This window comes from Pempheris klunzingeri, chromosome 1, assembly GCF_042242105.1.
Source record: "Pempheris klunzingeri isolate RE-2024b chromosome 1, fPemKlu1.hap1, whole genome shotgun sequence".
In the NCBI taxonomy this organism is placed as follows: domain Eukaryota; kingdom Metazoa; phylum Chordata; class Actinopteri; order Acropomatiformes; family Pempheridae; genus Pempheris; species Pempheris klunzingeri.
The window spans coordinates 32,250,013-32,263,455 of NC_092012.1; the positions used below are offsets into that span (position 1 = coordinate 32,250,013).

Sequence of the window (13,443 nt, forward strand, 5' to 3'; positions counted from 1 at the left end):
GCTTTTAGATGGGCCAATTGCCGGGGTTATGGGCTACAGATCGTGTGCTACCACTGACATTCAGAGGCTTTTTTTTTTATTTTACCCCTACAGAATGTAAGAATGGAACGTATGAAATTGACTGCGAACATCTTCCCTCAGCAGAAGTGTGAGGGAGTCGTTGCTGAGGGAGGGATGGCAACGCTTCTCTGTCCTTTTTGTTGTTAACGCAACGTCATCCTCAGTGCTGCTGCTGCTGCCCCCAGATTATGAAAATAGCACACTGAAAGAATGTGAAGGTTCACACTGGAGCGTAAAGAAAATCTATCTGTTACAGTTACATTTGGAAAGGACTGAAGCGTTTTCACGATAACGTTAAATAGCTAAATCTAGATAAGCAACAGTTAAAGTTAAATTTCTCCTTAGCTCTTATTTATTACGAGTTTCACGCTTCACCGGGGCTGTGTGGGTGCGGCTTGATCCAACGTGATTGACCTTGGCCTGCTAACATGAGCAAATAACCCACCAACAGTCACTCACAATCATTAGATTCAATTTTGATTGCTGCATGGAAAACATGACACAACCATTTTATCATTGCAGACCACCCACTTCAAACCAGCAATAAGAGGACAGATAAAACTGAAATGCAGAAATGTTTCATTTAAAATCCCCCAAACTGTTTTAACTTTGGCAGAATATTTTTCATCACATCTTTGATCCTAAAACTCACATGACAAAGCCCATTGTTTTCAGGACCTTTAAAGATAATCACAAGCTAGCATTAACACTACAATTAAAAATTAATTGGCATAAATCATATTGGCAACAATTGCTTTCAGTCAATTTCGGATAATTTGGTAATGTTCTTCCCGTGTCTTTAATTGGCAAGGCTTTTTCCCTCTCTGCATGGTGCTGTCTATTTTTATTTTCGGAGTTTCAAGTGAAGTTTGTTGAGATATCTTTGTTCTTTTCCCCCCACTGTCGCCTAATGGCTTGCGGGGAGGATCTGATACTGAGGATATTTGCTAACGTGCTGTGAGAAGCTTGAACTTGACAGAACAGGCAAAGTGCACAGTTTGTAGTCAAACAAGATTGGTGGAAAAGGAAGCTTAATGGGCAGGACATGGTGTTATTTTTTCATCAAATAGCAGTGTATTCTTTCAAATTGCTTTCTTGTTATATATTTGTGTTTCTAGTAGCTATTTAAATGTTCTGTATCGTATTATTCCATGGTGTGCAGCACCTCTGTATTAACACAGAAATACATAAACACTGTGAGTTTTCTACTGTTGGCCACTGAGCAGCTCAGCTGGAACAGTACTGAGCTACACGCCTCGTTAAGGGCGTTTCAGCAACAGTGTATACATTAGTAATTCATTTCTGGTATTAAGTAATAACTTTGATCTCTGGTTTACCACTCTGAGGAGTTAGTGCTGATGTAGTGCAGCAGAAATATTAACCGCAAGTTCATTTCCCACCACAGTTTTGCATTATGTTGAAACTTGGTTTTTTTTTTTTCCCGTCTTCCTTTTTTTCCTTTTTTTATTGAGGAGGCATAATTCACATTAAACACCCTTGCCCCTGTGGCAGAGTTCTCAAATTAAGCAACATTTTGTTCATTTACCCATGATAAAATTGTTCATTAGACAATATACTTTGCCTTATTCTTTGTTATTACCTTGCCATTGTAAATGCCTTGGGAGCAATTAAACATGTGAAGTGCCCAATTTTCCGTCCTCGACTTCCAGTCCTGAACTCTATCTGCATGTTGCACACATTTCCTATGAACTAATTAAAGTGAATCAATGACACAACCCTTTAAAATGGCGGCATATGTCGCTGCCATCAGTGGGGAACAAAGGACCCTCTTAATTATTTTGCTCCTGCCATTCCTGCAAACGGCTTGTCAAGGCAGCAGACTCAGTAGATGACTCCTTGAAATAGGGATGTCATGTACATACGCAGACATATTATACACACACACACGTGAAGAAGCACGTGAACACAAACACTGTCCTCAGTTTCTCTGAGGCGGCTCCCTCTCAGTCTTTAAAAAGACTAGTAATTGTACTACAACAGTGTCAATGTAAGTGCTTAAATGTGACGGTCCCCTTCCTCCTCAAAAGCGCAGCGCCCCATATCCATCATTGGCTCTGGGGAACAATTTCTTGTATGCTGACAAGCATATCTTATCTTCGAGATATTTTTTTTTTTCCTGTTGTAAGCCCTCCTCTGGACCATGTTGTATTTCGCCGAGTCTAATTTTGAAAAGTGTGTTAGGGCCTGAAATAAACACGCACACCCTGATCGTTTCAGCCTCCGCGGGGTGTTCTTCATTCATCGCCCCATTCCTCAGCTGTGTTCTGCAGCCCTGCTGAAACACACAGTTTAGCATGAGTATGCATTAGTCCTGTTATGAAGACTTATGGGCTGAGGGACACCATGTATTTTTTTCCAGCATTGCAATTACTCACTGTACCTCCCTTAATCTGGAATACTTACATCTTGCTCATATGAATATAAAACATCATGGTAGAAGAGATGTAGTCACAGCATGGGCTGTGGAGCGTACGAGCGTTTGTCGAAAATGGTGACAAATGAAGGGGTGGGAGGTTTGAAGCAGTATTGGCAAATGACAAAAAGTTCACACATGCCAGTTGTTTATGAGCATGCTTATTTGTTTAAGGGTTTCCCTTAATGCCCATCGGCAGCGTTGCCAGAAATGCCCATCTGCAGCTCAGGAATCTAAAACTGGCTTTGACTACTGTAGGAAAATCAACTGGCGGTGCTCCAAGTATGTCATCTTCTCCTCTGAGAGAATAGACGGACGGGGATGGATGGATGGATGAAAGGATGCCTCGACACGCTTGTTTTCTCCACCTCGTTACAACCGTTTCTGTGTTATCAAGAGCTTTGGCCTGCCACACTACAGCACAGCGCTACACTTTGTATTTGACAATACTCTGCCTCACAGCACTAATCGCCTCTTAATTCTTGTGTTATTCCCCATACGTGCGCATGCATCTCAATCAAATAGGTGGTACTGTCCAAAAATAGTGCTGGTGGCGCTGCCTGAAGGAGACGGCTTGTCACTCTGTCGGTCTGATCATGAGCTATTATCCTCTCTGCCCGCAGACAGGACAGAGAGCTATACCAGTGTCTATGTGATCATGATCAATACATAATCACTTTCCTGTCACTGCAATGGCGCTATCAGGGGACAGTCCAGCCCCACAGACCAGCCATTTTAGAGAAAGGGTTTGGCACGCCATCTTTCTGACCTAGAAAAGCGGGGCTGGGGAGGGTGGCAGTGGCTAAGTGAAAGCTGGACTCATTTAAACAGTCATTGCCATCGGATGCATTATTACATTTTCACTATGCTTGGGTTCATTACATTAGCTTGCAATGTGCTGTTGTAAGAAATGTGAGTTACAAAGCCTGAAGAATATTTACTGACCAACAGACAGACAGACTGACTGCTGTCTGCCTCTAAATTATATCAATATGAATGACGCATCATTTGTTATACTGCTTTCTTGAACTATGATCTGATTGGCCAATAAAAACAGTCTGCAGTTTCTTAATAATAACAATAATAGGTGCCATTTCACGTGTCACATTTTATTTTCTAATAGTCAAGAAGTCTATTTGTGTTTATAGAAATCAAATTATCGCTGTCATCTGTGAAGATTTTTCCAAAACAATGTCAAATTCACCTGAGTGCATGACACATTATAACAACCGTTAGAGGCTCAGCAGCCTTTTTTGCATTTCAGACCACTTACTTAAAACAGATTTGGAAATGTTGGGTCCAGACAAACCAACATTTAGATTAAGACAGATATGGTGCATCATGATTGCATTTGTTAGCACTTGCATGCTTAACAGGGTCACAGAGAGCTCATTCTTTTTACTATCGAGCTATTTATTGTTTGTCTAACGTCACGGCAATGGTACCTCGACCGCGACAGGACTTTTTAGGAACAAATGGGTAAAACCAAAGTTTGTGAATGAGAGCAGTTGCTCTTTGATACATTGTTCGAATTAGGCTGGTACAGTTATTAAAATGGCTCTGCTGATTCTTCATTTTTATCGTGTAACGTTATCAATAGATAGTGTGTTGTGTTCTTTAAATGAATTCATGTATTTGTGCACTTCAGTGACATACTGATACATTTGATATGGTGAATTTGCAAAACTATAGTAAATGGCTGCAACGTTACCTTTTGTTTTGAGTTCATAAATCAGCATCCACTGCTGTTTTGTGCATAACTTACTGTTGCAATAAACCACCAAGAGTCCAGTGGTGATTTGCACACTATTGCCCCTCTGCCCCTCTCTCTATTTACCCCTGAGTTTCTCTCTCTCTCTCTTTCGCCCCCTGCAGTGTAAAGCCAGTCAGACATAAACAGTATTGTTTTACCCGGGTAGGGCTCACAGCAGGGCACTGTTAGCCCCACGCCTCATGCAGCCCACAGCTCTCCCCATGCCTCAGTGATATCCCTGCTCTATGGCTCAGTGCCCGCATACATATGAATGCGCCCTGTCTTCTACCCTTCACGCTTCTGAGCTGGTCCAAGCTGAGCAGAGCCGAGATGTTACACAGCTGCCGCGCTTGCTGGACGGAGGAATGTGGAGAAGAAGTCTGGTGTTCCAGCAATCGTAAATGAACTGTAATGACACATTTTTTGAGTGATTATAGGTATGATGCTACTTGAGCTGAAAGTGCTTCCCCGTGGTGCGGTTTGCTGAGTTGTACTAAGCATGCTGAGGGGGAATTCAGGGCAATGGGGGAAAAAAAAAAAAAACAGCTCATGTTCTTGTTAGATCAACTGGAAAATAGAACCTCTGTGCAAATAAATATTGTAATGAAGATATGGCATAGATTTGTTCAATGCAGTGTTTTGCACTTTGCAGACTATCTCATAAAGTGAGCCATATCCTTGCAAAACTATTTCTTGGACTGTTGTTTAATTTCATCCAGTTTTTCAAAACACACGCCGTGACAAAACTGATGCTATTATGAGAAGAAAAAATACACTTTCCCTCATTTTAATTTCATCATCCAGCAGCATCTTTTGATGCCACTAGCTGCGGTAAATATACATTGTATGAATTTTCGCATTTTGGACATTTGTTTGTAATCTGAAGTTAGATTTCCAGACAAGTCGAAACGACGTCTGAGAAACAACACAAATAAAGCTGCAGACAAGTGTAGTGTTTAATTTTCAACTTCATTTCCTTTCGGCGCCACCCTGCAGTGTACAGTAAGTGTCCGCACATGAGCGTCTCATCACGGCTCAAAGCTACGTCTTTATGACCTTCCGCCGTTTGATTAGACATGCAACGCTTCTAAGGAAATAAGCAGGCTACACAGATGAAGCTGCGCTGTGGGATAATATGTTACAGAAATAAGCTCCAATGTCCTTCCACAGCCATTGTGTGTCACATCGGGCTGCATCCAACAATTTATCCCCTAACTGGTTCAAGGAAGATTCCTATTGATTTCCTATCACTGAGCCAGTGTACAGAGTAAATAGGAAGTGTGTGCCCTATTATTTCTGTCAGTTGATAAAATGGGAGGCTAGACCCCCATGTCTTCATCCCAGGGCCCCCTTTTCGAAGCCCTTCAACTACAAAAACAACAGCTGTAAATTTGACGTAAATGCCTCATATACTGTAATTGCATCCTTTGAAAATGATGTGTTTAAATTATTGGTGTGGTGTTAAATCCTGTGAACTACAGGATGTGATTAATGAGATTACACTTAGCGTGGGAAAACAACCATAAATGCAAGCTGTTTTTTTTTTTTTTTTTCATACAATTTTAATGCGTGTCACTCTGTGGGCGACTGCCCAAACTAACAGAGGGAGATTTGCTTTCCCAGGACAAGGTTATATGCAATCTTTCAGTGTCTGGGCATCTGCTAGACAGCAGGAGAAAAGTGAGACTAATCCATTTAGACAGGAAATAGCATGATTGCACCTACTTGCACATCTCTAACAGGTTTGACCAAGAATGTTGTGTAACTAACACTTTTTAGTGTAGAAAAAAAGATAGCAATTCAGTAGACTGTGCAGGACATCAGTTGCATTGTGGAAGAGAATTTTCCATTGTAGGATTTTCACATAGCTAATTCCTCACAGTACGGTTTTTGTTTTTAGCAACCATTCAGATGTTTCATCCCTGGAAGTTTATAGGTGTTGTGTTGCTATTATTGTAATCACCACAATGCTACAGGCTTCAAATAAAAGCCAGAGACAATGTTCCTCCTACAATTGAGTTCCCGTGCCCATCGCCCGGCCTACAGCTGCATCCATTTCTGCAGTGTCCCCGAAATTTCTGTGCATTATCAAGGGGAAGGATGAGCTAATCTGCACTGATTTGAAACAGGACCAAAACACTGGCTTTCCTAATCCCTCATTTTTTTATCAGGGGTGGTGAGGAGCATTTTACCCCTGTGGGAGGGAAAGAAAGAGGGAGCTATTTCATGCTTCACCGGTTCCACTGTTTTTATGAAGATTTTTTCCTACCCTCTACTTCCCTCTCTTCAGTCCATAGTGTAACTGAATTTATAAAGCCTGTTTGCAATAGTCAGACACCTTTTAGAAGTACGAAGGTACTTTTCATAATTAGGGATGTGTAGATGGCTGCCTTCTCCCTCTGTAGTAGTAGTAATTTAACTTTAAGGCAGATAAGGCTCTGTATATCTGAAAAAGGCAGGTGCAATTTCCTTAGCTGTCTCTCATTTTATTCATTTGACAATTGGCAAACACCTATGGCACACAGGATATAATTTGCTTCCCAGCATTGCTGCATGAGCGCCCAAATTTGGATTATTGTACACATCTGTGCGGTATAATTCATATAATTATGTTTCCTTACATTCTGTCAAACAATTTATTTGATATTTTATTTACTTAACTAGTCAAGTCAAGTCAGATTTATTTGTATGGGCGGAATGGCAACTTATATAGCCCTTCACATTCTCTACAGCATACAGACACCCTCTATTCTGAGACCCTCGTATCAAATAAGAAAAAGAAAACTGCCACATAATGACATGTTTTATGTCAGAAACGTGAACAGTACACATGGATGACTTCAGGAGCTGTCATCCTATATGGTGTGTAGATTTAAAGTGATTCTGCACGTACACATGCAGCTTGTTGCACATGGTCGATGTAATGATATGCACTGTAAATAGTTATTGAAATGTGATAGCTGGAAAAAGCCATGCTCATGTTTTTATTTCATCTAAATTGAGAGAAAGAGCGCCGAGTGGCAATTCAGTGGAAAGTTCAAAGTCTATCAGCAGCTGGCATCAAGTTATAACGTGCTGTTTTTTTGCTTTTTGCTAGTGCTATCGCAGCAAGCAGAAACACAGACAGAAAGAGAGCCCATTGATCTGCTGTGATCTAAACACTGCAAAAGGCATGAGGTGTAACAAGCGGTATGAAATTTACAAGGTAAGCTTTGGCAACATAACAGCGTGGGTCATCATAAGACTATGAATTACTAGAACACCTCTGTCTCAGAGGACCACTTGAGGCTCTCTCACTGTGAAATAATTGGGTTGCAACAGTGGAACTGCTACTCCAGTTAGAGTGCAAAGGTGGCTTTTGCTTTGTTTTTGCTTTTAAAAGACCACAGACACAGCGGTGACTATTAATCAATGGTTGACACGTGTAGCTGACGTCATAAAGACAGAGATAGATTCCAAAACTGCACCACATGGATCTGAGAAGCGTCTTTGGTGTGGTGGTGTTTTTTTTTTTTTTTTTTTTGCAGCGCTTGTACTGGGATGTTTTGAGCTTCTGGTAGTTTACATGGATCTTAATTCCCCACTGTGGTGCTCACTGGTCAGCAGGTCAGCAGGGGGTTGTTTCACTGTTTGCAGACACTAAAAGACAATATGCCAACTGAATACAGATGTCTGATTTGTGAGTTACATGCTGTAGACTTTACAGGGGCTGTGTTTCCATAACATCTGGCCTTTTTTATTTTCATGTTTTAATTCATGGCTGAAACCTCTGAGTCAGAATGTCGGAGCCAAATCTGGCCCTTGGTGCAGGTCTTTACTACAAGCTTTTTCATCTGCAGTGGACAGACTTGGGTGCCAGTGGCAGGACCTGTGCCTTCTGCAACGAGGGACGTCTGTCTTTGTTGTTGGTACACCTCTAAACATCTTTCACAGAAACAATTACCATACCATCTGTAGCTTCCTGCCAGCGTGTTGCTCACTGTCAGCATGTCAGCTTCTCCTCTCTCTTCCTCTCCCTCTCACACACACACACACACACACACACTCCCTCACACTGAGACTGATGAGGAGCTAGGTCACTATGAATTAAAATGGATGAGTTTAATTGCGTTAATGATCTCTTTATGTGAACTTTTTCAGCACATTTTTTTTTCCCTGATACCTTACAATAGAGCGAGTGGTGGATTGAATTGTCACTAATCTTGCCTGCTTTATGATTTGCCTTGAGCTTTTGGCAGAGTTTGTATATTGATGAAGGTCCTTGCGTGCATTTTCTGCAAACCTCATAGAGCTGGTTTAATAAAGAACCTAATTTCTGCCACATTTAGTATTGTTTGTGTGAAGGTAACAGTTAATTGCTCTGGTGTTAAAGCAATAGTGGTAACCGATTAGCATTTTAGGAATATATGTAACAGCAGTTATTAATGTAGCCACATTTTTAATTGGGCAATTTTTTTTTTTTGTCAAAATGTAAAATGTTCTCTGTGTGTATTAGGCTTGGGGTTGGCTTTTAAGTGATGAGGCTCAAAGACGTGCTTTTAAAGCTCTTATAACCTTCAAGTGTGTTTTCAAGTGATGCAAAACGACTTTTGTGTGTATTAGAAGGCCGCAGTTTGTGGAGACCGATAGTTGTGAAAAGCAACGTAAAAGTGGCCATCAGCAGACATGGTTACTTTTCCCTGCTGTGTTCCAATAAGTATGTGACACATCCATCACTGTCATGTTGATTTGCACACTGGCTAACATAGCCAGCGGAAGCTAGCATTACAAGGGACTAAATGAGTAATCAACACTGACATGCCTGGTTTGTTCAGTTAGACCAAACACCCATTATACCATACTTCATCTGAAGTCATGTCACATTTGCCACAAGCAATTGACTCTTTGACGGCAGAACTGTACACACATGATTGGAAGACATATTAAAGGCCTGGGGGGGGACACAATACTAGATACAGTTGTTGGTATACATGCTTAGTTTAGAACTAAACTCTAAAATGTACAAGGGGGTGGGGTTAAAAAGCTAAAAGCGTGGTTAATGTTATATTGTTAGAAGAGCAGGGAAGTGTCTTTTTAAATTCTCACACCGGATTTATAGTCCATTTCCAACATTGTATTTCACTGAGCTGCTGCCGGTGCCCACGTTATTTGTTTAATCTTTGTATGTAGACTTTTACTAAATTAGAATATAAAGATGCTCAGATGTTACGTACGCTGCAGCACCACAGCTGAATATGCATTGAAAAATCTGAGAAAAAAAAAAAAAAGAAGAAAATATCAAGCATGTCTGATACAAATGGAACTGGGTTTTTGAAATCAAATCAACCCCACAGAGGGTTGAGTAGTCTCATACTGATTGGCTCAGCACTTCCAAATTCCAGTTCATAGCTATGTAGAGATGATTGCCTACAGAGTAACAGTTCTTAACTCCTGTTTTTCTGCCCCACAGGTACCCCAGTTACCCGGGTAACAGCTACAGATGCTGATGATCCAGTGTACGGGAACAGCGCTAAACTAGTCTACAGCATACTGGAGGGACAACCATATTTCTCCATAGACCCCAACTCTGGTAAGTGCAGTTCAATTTAAAGCTCTAAAAACAGGAGAGCTGTGTATCTTGATCTTACATTTGATTGGAAGACAAAGCATCGCACATTAGGAGCCATTCTAAGCATATTTGACTGGATTCAGCAGTGCAGGATGACCATGTCACACACTAGTACTAGTACTGTACTATGTAAAGCATGCCAAATGCTACACAGGGAATGATACAGAGGTCCGGTGCGATCACTATGACTGTAAAAGGAGACACAAAAAAGAGGACACCTCTGTGGGGCAAGCAGAAGCTCTTTGTGCTGTTATTCATTGTTTGCCTGACAAAGCCTGACGAAGATCTCTGTGAGATCGAAACGTTGCTTCATTAAATTTAATGGGAGCTATTAATACAGTGTGCAAATCCTTTGTCTGTTTCTAGCCAATGGAGAGCATAATGTATTACAAAATGTAATGAATGAATGCCACGCCCATAATGGGAGAAAAAGGAAAGAAATAGGCTTTACAGTGAGACAGTGATTGAATCTGAGGATTATTCCAATAGCCTTTTTTTCTTCTAGACAAGGCCAGGAACATCAGACCAGAACCTTTTCGTATTCAAACATCCGTCCTTTATCATTACCTGCTTCGTCTTAGATAAATGACCTTACAAAGTCACACCAGGTTAAGTAGGGGGGCTATCTTTGGGTATGTACATCCAGCAGACCCCCGTCACACAGCTGCTCGTTGAGAGTGTAGCCAGCGTCGAGCAAGCAGTTAGATGTGGCAGATTATAAAGCGGTCTGCATCACTAGAACAACCACATCACGGTAGCTGTTGCTGTAGGAGTGAGCGAGCTTTTTGATGAACACTGTACCGCTGACAGGTGCTACAGGTTTTACGGGTTGCTGCAGGTGAGGATGCAACAGCTTCAACACCTGCTGGCCCACCTGAGGTAATCTCACTGTGCTGCTCTGAATTAGGTTTAAAATGCAATTATTACATTTTCTGAAAGGACAAAAAAGGGATTTATAGTAAAAAAAAAAAAGCACTTATCAGGAGGACCATGTGGGAGCTATGTTAACGAGCTATGTAAATGCCTACATTATTATGTAACCTCACCTCTTTTTCAGCAAGCCCGTAAGGGACAACATTTTCAAATGCACGCTAAAAGGGAGCTGACAATGTTGGTTATTGCTTAAAAAAAGTTGTGTAACAACAACAGGACTGCAGGTAACTCAGCCCATCTGTTTTTTGAAATGCTTGTAGATTATCGCTGCGTGAGGCCGCTGTTAACTCAGGCTCCCGGGCTCGCTCCCTTCCTCTACAGCTGCACACTCATGCACACTTATGTTTCAGAACATGAACAGTACGCTGGGGCAACGTCATGCATTACTGGGGACTCTACAGCTGAAATGAAGGGTCGGTAGCTTGAATTAAAGCATGAAACAATGCAGCCAAATGGTAAGGAAAAAAAAAAACCTCCACATAGCTGATATGCTATGTGGGTGCTGTGTCGCAGTGGCTCTGAAATACATTTAATAAGGTGACATGTTGATCTCTCACAGATCTTTGCCAGGCTTGTCACACACAGTTAAGGCATCACAAATGGAAAGTATCACATGCACACAATATTGCTCACATGTGATTGCAATCTGCATTATAAAATAGTCCTCATAATGAAAGCAGGCAGGACCGTGCCGAATAACACTGATACATGTGTAGCCGTTCGCAACAGGAAGTACGCACGTAGGAGGGCGAAGACAAAAAAGCACGCCTGTATCAGTGTGATTCATCAGGACACATGTCTTGTTTGTCCTGGTTTAGCTGGGTCAACTGATCGTCATTGTATGGTTCAACAATGGGCTGTTTGAAATTCATTATTAAAACTACAAAATTATAAAATTCATATGAGCAGAGCTGGGCATCACTGAGTTGCATGTTTCTATTAACTGATTGGTCGCCCTAAATGCTAAATGGGCCAGTACTCACACGCTGCTGTGTAACATCATTGTGCTATGATTTCAAAATAATAATAATAATAATAATAATTACTTCTTCAGCAGTGTCATCATGCATAAAGTTATCTCAAAACAGATTCCAGATTGCATCTTTAATTGCTTTTTCAGCTGACTTTTTAAACATGTGTCTGTAAGCAATATGATTAAATAATGGTGAAATTACATTAATAAGAAATGAGATGGAAATCGACTGCTCACAATTTGGAAAACAGCACACAATAAACAAGCTTCAAGAAAGGGAGTCTCAAAATTTATGTACATAATTAGGATGAATGCTCAGTTCGACACATAGAAATCGGGCTCGTCCTGCTCTACTATACGCGCCCCAATCTCGAAGCATCTGCAGCCGGAACGTAGCTATAGAAAATAGTCTGAACGGACAATTTAAGGATTAGCATTCATGCTTTGTGTGATCGGGAAGCACATGCAGATGGCTCATTCAAGTGAGCCAGATGTTTTAATGAATGTTAATGAAAAATAAAAGGTAAGGGGAAAACAACCATTAGAATGCGTTTGACACTTACAACGCCACATTGGAAATGAAAAGCATTCAATAAATAAATAAACATCATGGCCCAATTCATCACTTGGTTAATGGTCGGTGAAAAAAAAAAAAAAAGTTGAGGCAAATATCTATGGAAATGAGTGTTTGTCTATCCTCCCTTTTCAGTGATTAGGAATTAATTTGAATAATTAACGATGATCAACAGTGATGAGGGTGTTGCCTCTAGCAGGATGACTGAAGTATGTTTGTGTGTGTGTCAGCGTTGAAGAGGGAGCACGAGTGACTTGTTTGTGTTGCTCTTTTTATTTATGGGTTCATTTGTTTGCATGACTACAGGAGAGGTAGACCTACCTTGTTGGCGCCAGTCAGAGCTTGCACTAAACTCAGACTCGTTATGCATTTTTACTGCGTAGACCAAAGACATAATAGACTCTCAAAAAGAATAGTGGCACAAAAAAAAAGGTAACAATTTGCATGCATCTTTTTTTAAGTAGCGCCGTCTCATTAGTGAGTACTTCCTGCGCGGTTTATATAGTCACACTAACCCAATTAGTTTAGTACAGCCAGCACGTTTTTCTTCGAAGGCTTAAACCACCCTAATATTGATTTAAATGCTGTGGTGATGATATCTCATTTAAGCTTATCTAACAGTTTAGTTTACGTCCATCCGTCTCAAAAATGTCGATGCAAATTGTTCTTTTTTTTTTTTAGTATTGGTAATTTGATAATTATCAATTAATTGCTTTTATTAATTTCATTCAGAATAACAACATATAGTTAGCCCAGTTTTTATGATGGAGTGAATACATTTACTGCTGTTGGCAAAAATGTAAACATAGCAAACGGCTACATGCACTCACCAAGAAGAATATAGAAATATACTCATTTTACTCCAAAAGTAGCTGTAAATAAAATGTAAATATCAGAAATTTGAAAATGCACAAAACAGATTAAAGCAGATTAATGCTGCAGATCACAACCATCACATTAAATTCTCTTCTCTCTTCTCTTTTATTTTTCATATACATCAGTGAACAAATTATTAGAAACACCTGCCAGTATAACGCAATACAGTTCCACATCACAACCTCCATCCTCCACAATGAACATGAAGTTGAATTAAGTCCTCTCTAAAACT

General features: G+C 40.5%; 1 protein-coding gene across 2 annotated transcripts in view; it reads left to right on the top strand.

Moving 5' to 3' along the window:
* cdh8 (cadherin 8) overlaps positions 1-13,443 on the top strand; it is a 93,839-nt gene that overhangs the window by 52,137 nt on the left and 28,259 nt on the right. For both annotated transcript variants that reach the window (XM_070855432.1, XM_070855512.1), the window contains exon 4: positions 9,697-9,816. In XM_070855432.1, the coding sequence (XP_070711533.1) occupies positions 9,697-9,816 (120 nt within the window). The remainder of the gene's footprint in view (positions 1-9,696; positions 9,817-13,443) is intronic.